The sequence below is a fragment of the Paramisgurnus dabryanus genome, chromosome 8 (genome assembly GCF_030506205.2).
Source record: "Paramisgurnus dabryanus chromosome 8, PD_genome_1.1, whole genome shotgun sequence".
Taxonomy (NCBI): domain Eukaryota; kingdom Metazoa; phylum Chordata; class Actinopteri; order Cypriniformes; family Cobitidae; genus Paramisgurnus; species Paramisgurnus dabryanus.
This window is the reverse complement of record NC_133344.1, coordinates 871756-886092: the sequence shown is the minus strand read 5'-3', so window position 1 is coordinate 886092 and position 14337 is coordinate 871756. Positions and strand designations below refer to the sequence as shown.

Below are 14337 nucleotides of genomic sequence, written 5' to 3'. Positions count from 1 at the left end.
CGTGACGTCTCCGTTCCCTCCTTCAGGGAACGAGGGTTACATCCGTAACCGAGACGTTTTTCTGTCTTTATCTCTCTTCCTCTCCTCTTCAGGGGCTTTCTCTATCCTCAGAAATACTTTTTTCTGGCTTTCCTGCTTACAAACTCAGTTACAATATCATCAAAGTCCAAGTCCTTTACCAGCTGAGATTCATGGCCATCAGTGACAGTGCATTGAGGCGCTGCTGTGTTGTCCTGAGTTCATTTTTAATTCTTGCCATGTGTGAAAATAATCTTTCTCCTTCACAGTTTGTAACCGGCAATGTCAAAAAAATACGCAGGGCTACAAACACATTAGGAAAAATTTATTGCAGACTATGTTTAAACGGCACCAGCAGCATGTTTCGAGGAGACTTATCCACATCACTCTCCATAAAGCAACTGAACTGGATAATTTCATCTGCAAAGTTCTGATCTAAATGCATCTGCTCAGTGGTCTTAACAGCTGACTAGCTTGTCAATAATGACATTGAATGTTTCTACCTGGTATCGTTCCCGGCCATTCAGAGTTACTTAATGCTCTGTCGATTCATCTGAAAATGCTTTGCGCTTTTTGGTCGGCTGCAGTTCATCTTTATATGACTGGCACACCCCAGGAATATTCTTTGCAGATCTTTTAAAAATGGTCAAACTGGTCTCGAAGTGATACTACTCGAAGTAATACATCTGCACGACAACTCCAACGTGTTACTGACAATGATTTTAATGTCATGTCTACCTTTATGTCTGCATTATTAAAGAATCTGTTCCATCTATGAGTGGAACCTGCACAAAAGGCATATAGGGACTGCATGAGGTCAAAAAACTGACTTGCAGCTTGACAGCTGCCATCTATACTGTTGACACCCACCAAATTGAGAGAATGTGCTGCACAGGGTATGTAATGGATTAAAGGATTTTTGTTCTTTAAGTGAGCCTGCAGCCTGTTATAATGCCCTGACATATTGCTTGCATTGTCATATGCTTGGCCTCTACAGTTTGCAATATCTAAGCCTAAACTATCAAGCATAGCCATCACAGTGTCAGCCAGGCTCTCCCCTGTGTGACTTTCAATTGGTTCAAAGCCAATAAATCGTTCGATTATTTTCCCCTCTTTACTCACAAATCTGAAAATGAATGTAAGCTGATCAGTATGTGACAGGTCAGGAGTGGAGTCCACTATTACCGAAAAATATTTTGCCTGTTGTATCTCTGCTGCTATGGTAGTTTTCACTTTGTTGCCCATTTGTTGAATCAATTCCTCACATATAGTGGATGAAAGATAAGATGTGCTGCCCCTACCCTTCGATCCATACTTGTTAATGTGCTCAGCGAGGAAAGGATCAAACTGAGAAATGACTTCCAGACCATTACCATTGTGTGATGAACCAAGAACTTTATTACTACCATGGAAAGGCAGCCCTCTTTCACTCAGAAATTTAATGACAGCCACAACACGTTTGAGCACGTCCCCCCACTAACGCCTCTCTCCCTACATTTGTTGCACTAGTTTAGAGTTTACAGTCCCAGTGACAGATGAGCGCAGAAGCAGCGCTAACATGCAATTACAGTGCTCTGTGCTTTTCTCATGTTCACGCACAAGTTCAGGGTGTTTCCAGTCAGAAAACCCACTAACAAATTGGTTTTTTTTTTGTCGAAAAAAGCATACAGGCAAAGCAAAAAATATTACCTGTGGATGGTGAATAGGTGATCCAGTCTCAGGAAACTTTTTCGCCATTTAGGAGTTGACAACACAACAGTTCATTAGTGAGAGAGCGCACTTTTCCGCCCAAACCATAATAATTTACTCTGTCTATCATGAAAGGCAGCAGGACCACGATCGATAAGGACATTCCGTCCATCTTCATTGATTGCCCCCCACAACGCCGGATCAGACACCTGATAAATCCACGGCGTACTGCTGCTACAACTAGGTTGGGCTCCAGTGTGGGCTGCGGTCCCGGCTGCGGTCCCTGGTCAGTTTGCTCCTCATCTTCAACTTCTTCACCCTGATTTTCACCCTGATTTTCCCCCTGGCTCCGTTTAAAGAATGTTTTGATTGATGGCACATGTCTTAATAAAGACGCCTCCCTCTCCTCTTTTTTTCTTTTCCGTTTGCGTTTTCTACAACCACTTTCACTCATTTTGAACTACGACAAAGTACGTTATGACCGATTAAGCGTTAAACTATTTTAAAATAGTGTGGCTGCGCGGGCTGTTACGTACTTGCGTTTAACCAATTAGAACAGTCTTTTTAGATTAATAAAATGTAAGCTTGTATTTCATTGGTTATATTTGGAGTTATTATATATATATATATATAAAAAAAATCTTCCTCGTGATTCGGCCCCCAAACGCTCATAGGCCCCTGGGCCCGTGCCCATAATGCCCATTGGATAATCCGGCCCTGTATTTAACAGCAGCAAAACTGGACATGAGAGTCACAAATTTTGTCATGCTTATTTGAGTTAAGAGACCTGATTGGAATGTCCTTTTAATTGTTATTCAAGCAATGTATGTCTCGTGACCAACTCGCCATGAACTCACTTAGCCGTTTTCTGTGCCCGACACTGTTGCAGGATGTATGATGCGTTATACACGAGTGTTGCCAACAGGGAGGTTGTAAAGTGCCCTCTGGTGGACAAACTACACTGAAAAAAAAATGATTCATTGAATGTAATCAATTTTTTGTTGTTTTAACCGCGGAAAGGCGTCAGTACACTCCGCTTTTCAAGTTCAAATCCTCCCATGCTAATCTACTAACTCTCTTGAACGCACATTCACTGCTAGTTGTCTTGCTGTTAATTTTAAAGAAACGTAGAGCAAGTAGCTAATCAGTGTCTAGTTTATTCAAACGCCGGGTGAGCACTGTGCAGCGCGTCTGCGGAGAGTGTTTGCTGCCATTGTGCTTTTACACCGTCTGCGTTTAATAACAATCTCAAGTTCACATTAATTTCTTTTACCTGCATTTATGAGCAAAACCTCTTCAATACGCTTTTAATCCACATTGTTTTCGTGCTGTTCTGGTCCATGTAATGACAGATATAGACACAATTACAGACAAAAAGCCCAATGCACAAATCTGTTTCTCTGAAGATTATTAAAATAGATGATAGATAGAGGATTAATTTATGCTGGGCAGAGAGTGACAGCGCAGTCTTCTGGCAACCGTGTGTTTTTTTTTTTTTTTGAATATTTCATTGCTTTCTGTTAAATTGTTCAAAGTTATTACTGTTTAAAACACACTTGGCATCACATTCATGATTTTATGGTAAAATGACACTTTCCCGTCAATCCACGAGCATTTAAACGAGCAAAACGCCCCCCACCGACGGTTATGTGACGTCATCACCAATTCTGAAACCGGCACACCCCTACTCATGGCATGGTTGAAGGCTGTTTTGGGTTTTTTTTATATTTATTTATCGGCCATTATGAATGCCGATACCGATAGTTTGGAAAATGCCTAATATCGGCCGATAATATCGGCATGCCGATATATCGGTCGGGCTCTACCATGAACTAAGATTTTTATTGCAGATAAATTGTTTACTTTTCAATATGAAAAAAAACTCTACTCAAATTCCCACTATGTTTTACAAAATAAAACAGTCTAAAAACCTCAAGTTTTTATTACCTATGTTGAGAGCTGGATCTACACGCTGAAAACGGTGAGTAAATAACGCAATATTTGTCATGTCGGACAAGGGTTTGTGGCTAAAGATGCTGTCATAGTTTGGAATGCAAATGTTATCAGGGCTCGGAGAAAAACGCTTGGTTACTTTTGTCCCGTGTTATTTTTGCCCCGGTTCTCCCATACGTGCTGATGCAAGGTCTAAAGTTCTGCCCGAGTGGTTGTTGGCTCTCCTGATTATTCTTTGGACTTCTTGGACAGGGATCTTACGTGGAGCACCTGATCGTGGCCGGTTTATGGTGAACTGATGCTCTTTCCATTTCCGGATAATGGCCCCCTTAGTAGAGATGTGCGGATGGGCTATTATTTCATCCGCAACCGCATCACAAAATTCATCATCCGTTCGCCATTCATCCGCACCAACGTTTCTGACCAGTTTTCAAAACCGCACCCGCCCGCCATCCGCTGACTGGGCGATGCAAGGCGCTGCTGATGACAGCTGCGAGACTAGAGCTCTAGAATATCAGCAGTGAACTCAGTCTCCGATCGGCGCACATGGGACAAAAAAATAAATAAAAAGCCTAAATTAAATGCACAAATTACATAGTGTGCACTGTCTGGTGTCATCCTGATTTACCACTTTGTAAAACTTATTCCAGGCAACCCTTTTCTGACCTTCTATTTCCTTTGTTTTTAATTCTCATTTTTTGCGTTTGCCACGTACCTACTTCGCCAGCGTTGATAAGAGCTATGTCAAAATGCGTCCTCATTTCTCCACGCTGTTAATGATAGAACGGATGGATCCTTAACAGCCAAGGCTATCCCAAACAATTAAAACCTTTATTAAATAAAAGTGTATTAGAAAACTTTTTATTGTCACTGTTTTAGTATTATAAGTTATGTTTTGTGTTAATATTATTTGGTTTATGTTGTGTATATTTCTAAGGTTGATTATTTGATATACTGTTGAATAGTTTAATCTACATCAATGTGTCATATTTTTAAAATAAATAATTTAAAATAAATATTTTTCTGTTTATATATTTATTTTAATAAGTCAGAAATGTCTCTGCTGTTTATTGCTGACAGGCGCGGTGGGCGCTACTGGGGGCGCGTGCAACAGGTGACGCAAATTATGGGTCCTCAGAAGGCTAGACCGTCTCATTTCAGTTCTCTTCGCGAACTTGAAAGACCTTGAAAGCCAGAGTGCTCACCTTTTAAGGTCGCATGCTTAGAAGGACACAGCTAATAACAAGCAGTCGATCCGCCACCCGCCCGAATTTAATTAAAATATTATTTTTCGTCACGTCATCCGCCCGATCCGCGGTTTATCCGCGGAGTCCGCGGCTGTGACCGCCAACCGCGCATCTCTACCCCACAGTGCTCACATGAACATTTGGCATTCTGGAAATGCGCCTATAACCATTTCTATCAAAATGCTTTTCAAAGATAAGATTACGAAGATCTTGAGAGAGTTCTTTGCTTTTTCCCATCATGAAGTTTTCCTGTGTGGCTCCTGGATAATGAGAAGCATTTATAGGCCATAAATTGCAGTAGGACTAAATCAGCTGATATCAATTAGTACTGATAGGGGGCAGGGTTTCTCTCTCAATAATGACAGATTTCATGTGATCTCCTGGCTTTCTATGCCATTTTGCGCCTTGTTATCTTCATGTGTTCAATACTTATTCCCTGTGTCATTTCACTTTATTTATTATGACTCAACTTGTATACTTAAATGTTCTGATTTCTTTGTATGAATTCAATATTTGGCTGGATGGCTACATCTGGTGGAAATTTTGTGTCAATAGCCCACTTAGAAATCCCCTTACTGATAAAAAAATGCTGATGTGTTAAATTCTTATTTTCACGCTGTATTTAAGCTGTGTTGTTTGTTACTTTCCTTCATTAATTCATTAAATTAATATTATCCAGCAAATTATTCATCACTCTTTCAGACCCCTATGATTGTTGTTATTATTATAAGGGTTTGTAAAGGTCAGTAGTGTTGTAGTAATTGTGTCAAAAACTGAAGTATGAAGTAAAAACAAAATGGTTCAGCATATCGGTTATCGGGCACATAAGCATCCAAATATTTGGTATCGGTTTAAAGTATTGGTCAATCACTAGTTTCCAACCCCATGCTACATGTTTGGGATGGTATTCTTGGGGTTGTACTCATCCCTCTTCTTCCTCCAAACACGGCGAGTGGAGTTAATACCAAAAAGTTCTATTTTGGTCTTATTTGACCACACAACCTTCTCCCATGTCTTCTCTGGATCATACAGATGGTCTTTGGCAAACGTAATGTTAATGTTCATGATAATAATCATGCAGCCCTACTTGCTGTTATGTTATCAGCAGAATATTGCATGGCTGGGAAGGGCTTTTGACCAAACAGATTCAAGATCCAGAAAAAAAACTATTGTATAAAGTAGGGCTGGACAAAAATTCAATATCAATATATTTGCTGTGTATATTTTTTCACGGTGATATGGTTTCTAAACACATTCCGCTATTTCGATATAGACATTACAGTGTCCTGGGCTGGTCGCATGTCACGTCTAAAAATGTGTGTAAAAACGTAATGCCTGATCAGATTTAAATTTCTCATCTGTACCTCGCGTCAAATCATATCATTGCTATTATGCGATCAATTACTCTGGTTGGGATTTTAGAGTGTTTGCTCAGAGAAGAGCTGTCAGTCACTTAGAAGTACGAGGAGGAGTTGTGGGGTTAGTTCACGTCAAATCACAGCTTCTAATGGTTGCACCATATAGTGATGGAGAAGGGGAGATGTAATGCAACATAAACTGAACTACAGATGACAAAAGTAGTCTTAAGCCATCAGGTGCCCATGTTAGAAATGGCACTTGTATCGTTATGAGTATAATATGTAAGGGATAATGTAGAGGCAGCCGGTAGTTATCGGGAAATAAGCCCCGACAGTGTGATCAGGACCCGACGCGAAGCGGAGGGTCTTGTATCACACTGTAGGGGCTTATTTCCGGATAACTACCGGCTGCCTCTACATTATCCCGCTTATTACACGGCTACTTGTCACATAAGAAAAAAACCGGACATGAATATGAATTTGAAACATTTTATTGGCATATTTGTTTTAAATTAAACAATTTATCCTTCCACGAAACTTTGCACAGATGCATAAAATGATCGTAATACCTTTTTAAGATCCTCTGCTTCATACTTGTCTGTCTCCATTTTTTTCTCTTTTAGCCAGTCTTTGAGAAGTTTTAATCCCCATTCTGTATTTTTGTGTGTGTTGGCTTCGTAGCTGTCATGCTCTATTTGGTCAAGTTCAGTCTCAGTAGCTGTCTGTGTCTTGTCGTGGTTGTCCAGTGTATGTCACAAGATGGCGCCAAACAGTAATCTTAATTGATCTTTATTGGCGCGGAGCGATTTTACTCGTACAAGTAGTACCGGCTATGGGTTATTACTTTGGAGCGGTTATTATTTGAAAAGAACGAACCTGCAAATGTCTCAACTGACCAATCAGAATCAAGCATTCCAGAGAGCCGTGTAATAAATGTATATAATGTAGTATGCTAGTATCTAATATATCATTATGTAGCTTAATATGCTATCACAAATAGAGCTTTGATATAATATTTTCTCTTCAACTATCTTGTGTAACATTAAATAGCCTAAGTATACCATTCAAAGGTTTTAGAATCAATTTCACTTAGGCTATTTATTATTTATTTTCCACATATTGAATAATTGAAGAATACTGAAGAATTAGTTTTAAGATTTATTCATTAGTTTAATACTCCTGCATTAGGCCTACAGCATTTATCACTGACTGACGTTCATGTGAACTTTATTAATATTGAAGGTGAGCCGTACACGGCACACACACCGTGGCGCATGGTCTAAATGGGCGTGTCTGATGCGACTTTTGCTAATTTAACGACGGGAAAAATGGTTTGTGCGCCGAGCGCACGGTCGAAAAGGGTTGTACATATTTTCCTATGGAGTAATGGGTGTGTTTTGGGCGTAAGGTGCAATAAACCAATGAGAGTCTTATCTCTCATCCCCTTTAAAGGGCCCATGGCATAAAAAAGTTAGCATTGCCACTTTGTAAGTGTGAGCAAAAATGTGTCGTTTAGGTTGTGTCTTTTAAAATGCAAATGAGCTGATGAAGTGCAAACACTGATCACAATGATGGTGGTTTGATGCAATTCAAACTCAATTGTGCTGTCAATTATTTTTTTTCTCTTTCTTTCTATCTGCACTAAATGGCAGTGCAGTGGTTGGATAGTGCAGATTAAGGGGGTGGTATTATTATAAGAAGATATCCTTATGACATCATAAGGAAAGCCAACTTTCAATGACCTATTTTTACTCACACCTACAAAGTGGCAATGCTAACATTTTCATGCCATGGCCCCTTTAAAAGCCAGTTGCGCTGGCGCTATGTCTAATCCCTATTTAGATGACGGACTTTGTAAACTGAAAAACTAAGTGTAGGAAGAAGATCCCCAGTTTAAGAATAATGTAAAAAAGTGTTGTTTTCATTTTTATTGAAATTTTAATTTTTTGGATTAAAACCTTTAAAAGAAGTTTTCTTTCAGTCATAGAAGTAGAAATAGCGGGCTTTTAATTGCTGTAAACGTATTGATATCCTACATAATCATTGTAATCTCATAAAATAATTTGCAAATATGCAAGAAAAGGTTTGAACTCTAAAATACAAACAAGATAGAAAGAATTTACAAACCTGTGCAGAGCCAAAGTGTTTTACCACTAAAATAGCGCTGTGGGATTTTTACAAAGCATTACTTAAAATGTTTCTCATCTCACCATGTCCACAGGTACAGTGTCATCATATACAATAAATCCGTAAGGATTTAAAAACGGATGCATTTGTTTAACACAAAGCATTTATTTACTTCCTACAGGTGAAGCAGCTCTTTATACCTTCTAACATCTCATAATTGGTCCTCATTAATGTCCAAGAGACTCAATAATAATCTTTTACATTTCAATCCTTTAATCTTTCATATTTAAAAGCGTTTTTGTACCACTGTGCATTCATGTATGTGATAAGCAAACCCGCATTGTCGTCCCGTTTGTAGGTGCATAATTTACAGCGCTCTTTAAATTACAAAAAACATATTGTGCCATTGACTTTAGAGCAGATTTTTGTTGGTCAATGGCGTAGTATATTTTAGTTGCCTTAAAATAGCAACGTGCCAACAATGCATCTGAACACACCTCATTTTCAGACCAGAACACCCATGGGTGCAACATTGGGTGCAAATGCATTTGCTATTTAAACAACGTGGTGCTAAACGTGAAAATGATCATTGTGCAGGGTTGAAACTAGCAAAAGATACTTGCGTCGTGCATTGCGCTGCATTGCGCCTGGTGTGTGATAGAGCCCTAAATCTTCAAAATATACGGTCATGCAGCACAGGGTTTGTAAGCTTAGACTCTCTGAAAGCTTGGATTCCATTAAGCTCACACACAAAGCATAAGATTTATAGCAGTCATAAATCTGTAATCTAGTTGTTAGTTACCTGAACCGGCCGACCCGATTGAGTTTGTTTACTTACCTTCAAAATCTTCCCTTATCTTGTTCGGTGGAATTGTCTAAAACAAATTGTTCATAAATCCTCAAGAGTCCAAGCTAATGGAATATCCAAGCCTTTTAATCCAAAACGATTTGTCCGCCTCACAATCTTGACGTTTCTGACCGAATTACGATATCAAAACTGTAAACAATTAGTTCACTACCGGACATTCGTTCGACTCTCACTTCTCATTAAAGACTTATAATGCTACATTTGGTTGTCACGTTTATTGCGCAAAGTCTGAGGAACAAACACGCCCTCTTGTGGAATTTCAGCCATTTCATAAGAGGTTAAAGTCTTATATTTATTTGACACTTAGTTTACATTTTAATTTTATATGAAGACTAAATACAAATTAAAGGTGAACATACATTTATTTATTCACTGTTTTTTTAAATATTATATAGTTTTATAGGAGGAGGCTTCATAGACTTGGCAAATTCATTTATAGTACATGCTTGCTGTATATGACAACATGTTTTGAAAGAATATCTTCACATAAAATCAAACATTTGCCATTATTTACTCAAACTCATGTTGTTTTCAAACTCACTTATTGGTTTTCTATATTTTTTATAGGCTATGTAATAATATCACAGATGAAGGCTGTGTTGCTCTGAGATCAAACCCATCACACCTGAAACATCTTAATCTGTCTCGTAATAATAAATTAGGAGATGTAGGAGTGAAGCTGATCTCTGATGTACTGAAGAATCCTGACTGTAAACTACAGAAACTGGAGTAAGATCATATCCATTCCTAAACAGAAACGTAAAACAAAATGTTATGTAAATTAGACTGATGAATTTATTTTCCTTTAAAATCTCACTGATGTGTTTCAGTAAAACACAAACACACATAAATGAAACTAAAATGAAACTGTTCATAAACACTAAATGATGACAGGAAGAGAAACAAATTCAACTCACTGTAGATTTGATCTGTGTGTGAACAAACTGTGTGTCTCTGTTCTCTACAGGTTGAGTCAGTGTGATATCACAGATGAAGGTTGTGTTGCTCTGACTTCAGCTCTGAGATCAAACCTATCACACCTGAGAGATCTGGATCTGTCTCGTAATAAACTAAGAGATTCAGGAGTGAAGCTGATCTCTGATGTACTGAAGAATCCTGACTGTAAACTGGAGATACTGAAGTAAGATCATCTCTAATAATGACTTGAATAATAATTTAACATGATTATGAGAGTCTAATGGATTTTGTCATAAACCCTGCCGATTGTTTAGGACCTTTATTTATTAACTACAGTATATTTCATAGGTATGTGGAGTCTGAACCATTAAGACATTTAAAACTAACATACAATTATCTTCAAATCAATATTGACTGTAAACTGGAGGAACTGAAGTAAGATTGTGATCTGATGCTCAGACAGAAATCACATATAGATTATAGTGAGACTATAGACAGGGGTGCACATTAGTTACATTTGAAGCAAGGCTTCGGAGCTTGTGTCGAGCAAAAGTGGGCGTGCCAGATGAAGCATCGATTCGAAGCTTGTGTTGTTAACGTAGAAATCACGTGAGCAGTGACAAATGAAGCTTCACTTTCTGCTCAGTCACGTGCGCGCTTAGTTTTGCGTGTCAACGTTCGAACCCCATAGGTTTTTTAGCAGTTATTTGCATTATTCACATTTTAGTCACACATAATCATGAATAGATAGTTTGTATGTACATATACTTGTGCGTGTGAACATTATTGAATAAAATACAGTATTGAATTGTATGAATATTAAATATTATTAATTAATTCTGAAATATTTGCCACACTTGAATGAGTAAATACATTTGTTATACTGACCATTCACACACATGTTGTCTAAGCTTATTGTCCACATAATATTAATATTCATCTGAATTTTATTAGCTTGTTGCTTCACTGATGGAGCTTCTTCCAGAAGCGACTGCTATATGTTTTATTAACCAAAAGATGGCGCTGCTTTCGACACCCACTTTAAGGCTTCGAATCATGGTTCGAAACAGTAAGGGAAGTATCTGTGCTTGATTCGATGCTTCATTTTCCCATAACTGGTGCGCAGGTGCGCATGCGTGATTAAAATAAAAATGCGCACTAGACACTGCTCTAAAAGGCACTTTTGCGTACTGCTGGAATGTTATGGTACTCTATTTTTTCTTTGCTGACTCGACTCCTATATTGAAGGGGTTTTATATTTAGCAGTCAACAGACGACCTTTTAAAAAATAATAAACCCTTTTATAAGTTTGTGGATTTGCTTGAACTAGAAATATCTACTGAACATAAATAAAATGTGCAAAAGGTAGATATGAGTAAAATTTTCAGCATGGTTAAAGATATAACATTTTCAGCATGGTTGTTCAGATATAAATGAGGCAAACAGACCCAGTTCCTTTTGCTGTGAAGGTCATCGCACCACTGATCTACTGGCTGTCCTTCAACGTGACGACCAGCCGATGCCCGACCAACGACCACCGGCTAAACCAGTTTAATCTGCTTACCCGCCTCCTATCCCTATTTAAGCAATATCGCTCGAGTAGGAGTGTGATATAGCTCTATATCATCACGGCTGTGATAAGGCCAGAGGCACGAGGCCGTAGGCCGAGTGCCGGAGGCAATCACAGCCGTGATGATATAGAGCTATATCACACGACTCCAAGAGCGATATTGCTTTTATACAACAGTTCGACGGCACACTTTGAAAAACGAAAACTAGAAAACAACAACGGAGTTATTTTAAAAGCCTCTTTGTCTGAGAACTACTTCTTCCGCCCCGGATTTGAGAGCAGCCAGAATGACAGGAAACACTTTTGGCTGCTTTGAATCTCAAAACAACTCAATGGATGGAAAAGCCGTTTCTTTAGATTACCGTTTCTTGGTCACAAAGTGTAGTTTTAAGAGTAGTTCAGTCGAGAATGTATATGTATTATATTTAAATCTGCAGTCAATTAGTAAAGATAGCACCTGTTTTAACGTTTGCTTAGTGAGATTCGGTACGAATGAGAACCAAAGCATGAGCGGACGTCAGTGTTCACTCGCCCGCTGACCACCGCCCTCTCTGGGCTAAATCTCTGACAGGGATTCCCTGGCTCTAATGTCGGCCTTGTTTGTTTTTGATCGTCAAAATGAGATCAAATCAGCAATATTTGGTGTCATGATCAAACTGTTACTTGTTTTTTTATTCATATTTAGTGTCTTTTGTGTTGTTATTGTTTTGGCGTGAGGTAAAAGTGAATATAACTATACTTGTATAATGTTACTATTGCGTTCCCATTTACTCTTAACACGATACGAGCACTCGATTCTTATTCAACTTTGTTTTTGTCAGTACTATATAAAACGGTTTTTTATAAGTGTCAGAGAGATGTTTTTGCATGCTGCTTATAAATATATCAGTGGCGATATGTCATAACATGTTTTAATAGTCACGTCACGATAAAATAAATGATCAATGTCCACATTTAAAAGCTGCGGTGCTTACCTGCAGTTCCACGGTGTTTTCGCGTTCTGATAAGAGATATAGCTCCAGAAAATGAGTGTTTACAATCCTCTTTCCAAGTGTCCACACGACGTGACAAGACATTAATCCCATTAAGTTTAACGTAACATCCAAGAGCGCTGTTCTTTGACAGAATAATAACTTCCGATTGGGATGCACAGACTGATTTACGAGCTAGTGAACTAATGAGACACACGGAGCGTGATTCAAAACAGCGCGTTTGTGTGTGTGTCCAGGTCCGTGTGTGGGTGCAGTTTCTCCATTCAGAGATAAGCCTGTTTAGAGGACCTCCATTCACTAGGTGGCGGAATAATACGAAAGGTGAAGTGCCGTTATCAGCACAATATCGCATAGCTCTTAGCTAATCAGATTCGAGAACCAGAAAGAACTGTTGTATAAATATATATATATATTAATTCCTCCCAAGGGTTTTTGTCCTTCTAGGAGTTTTTCCCATTGGGTTTTTTTCCTAGGGGTTTTTTTCGTCCCAGTGAGAGTCAGCCAACTTTGGCCTAACTTAGCACTTTACTGTATAAGTTACACTATTAATATGCTCGATTTGTACGGTTTAACCTTAGCTGCTATCTCTACTTCTTATATTATCTATTGATTTTCTGTGTTCTCCTTTACATCTTCTCATGTAAAGCTGCTTTGCAACAATTAACACTTGTGAAAAGCGCTATATAAATAAAATTGAATTGAATTGAATTGAATAAAGAGCATGAAAAAAACCTTTAAAATTACACCAAAACCATGTCTATGGGTTCAAGAATAACAAAATACTGGCCATTTGAATCATCACTTTATTTTGTCCCATTGTTTTCCATTTTGCGGGTGATAAAACTTCTGTGGTAGCGTCGTTCAAATTAATTGAAATTTCGTTCACCTGTAGTTTAGCAATGAAACTAAATGTCTATTACAATTTCAAGAATGTTTTTACTCTGCACATCGCCTGAGGAAATTCGAAGTTGTGGGAACCAAACTGACAGCCGCAACAGTGGAGATTGTCACATACCTATAAAAGGGTATTGGAAAAAGCTTGCGTCTGACCTGTAGCTATCATTCTGGTTTGGTGGGATGTCAGCCAGGGAGTCCTCTGATTCTGACCTTGTTCTTTTACTACTAAGAGTCTAAAACAAGGAGGGCATATTAACTGTTCATTGTATTTTTATTTTAACCGAGCAGCTATGATTGCACGTTTCACACACAAACACCAGTGGCGGAGCCAGAGGGCTAGTTGGGGTGGCAATTGCCACCCCATACGAAGTCCTTACCACCCCTGTTGCCACCCCGCTGAAAACATTACACTGTTTGATTTTTACAAACATTTCTCAAATTTCCCAGCGGACGTGAATGCATCCTTACGTGCTGTTGCTGCTACACTTTTCTTTAGGCTTGTTTATTAGGCGCCACAAGAACCGACAGCCAGATGCCGTCAAAGTTCCGCGAGAACGATTTAAAAGCAAACTCCTCCATATGATTTCGCAGATCGTTCTCGCGGTAATTTGACGTAATCCAGCTGTCGATTCTTGCGGCACAGCATGAAGTTGAACATGCCTATTCAGTGTTTCCCCTAGGTTTAGAGCTTTGAGGGGGG

At 38.8% G+C, this 14337-nt stretch overlaps 1 protein-coding gene across 1 annotated transcript in view; it reads left to right on the top strand.

The window, feature by feature from the left end:
• Positions 1-14337, top strand: part of LOC135771633 (protein NLRC3-like) — a 64766-nt gene that overhangs the window by 29342 nt on the left and 21087 nt on the right. Inside the window, exons 5-6 of the mRNA XM_073815469.1 lie at positions 9828-9989; positions 10228-10401. Coding sequence (XP_073671570.1) covers positions 9828-9989; positions 10228-10401 — 336 coding nt within the window. The remainder of the gene's footprint in view (positions 1-9827; positions 9990-10227; positions 10402-14337) is intronic.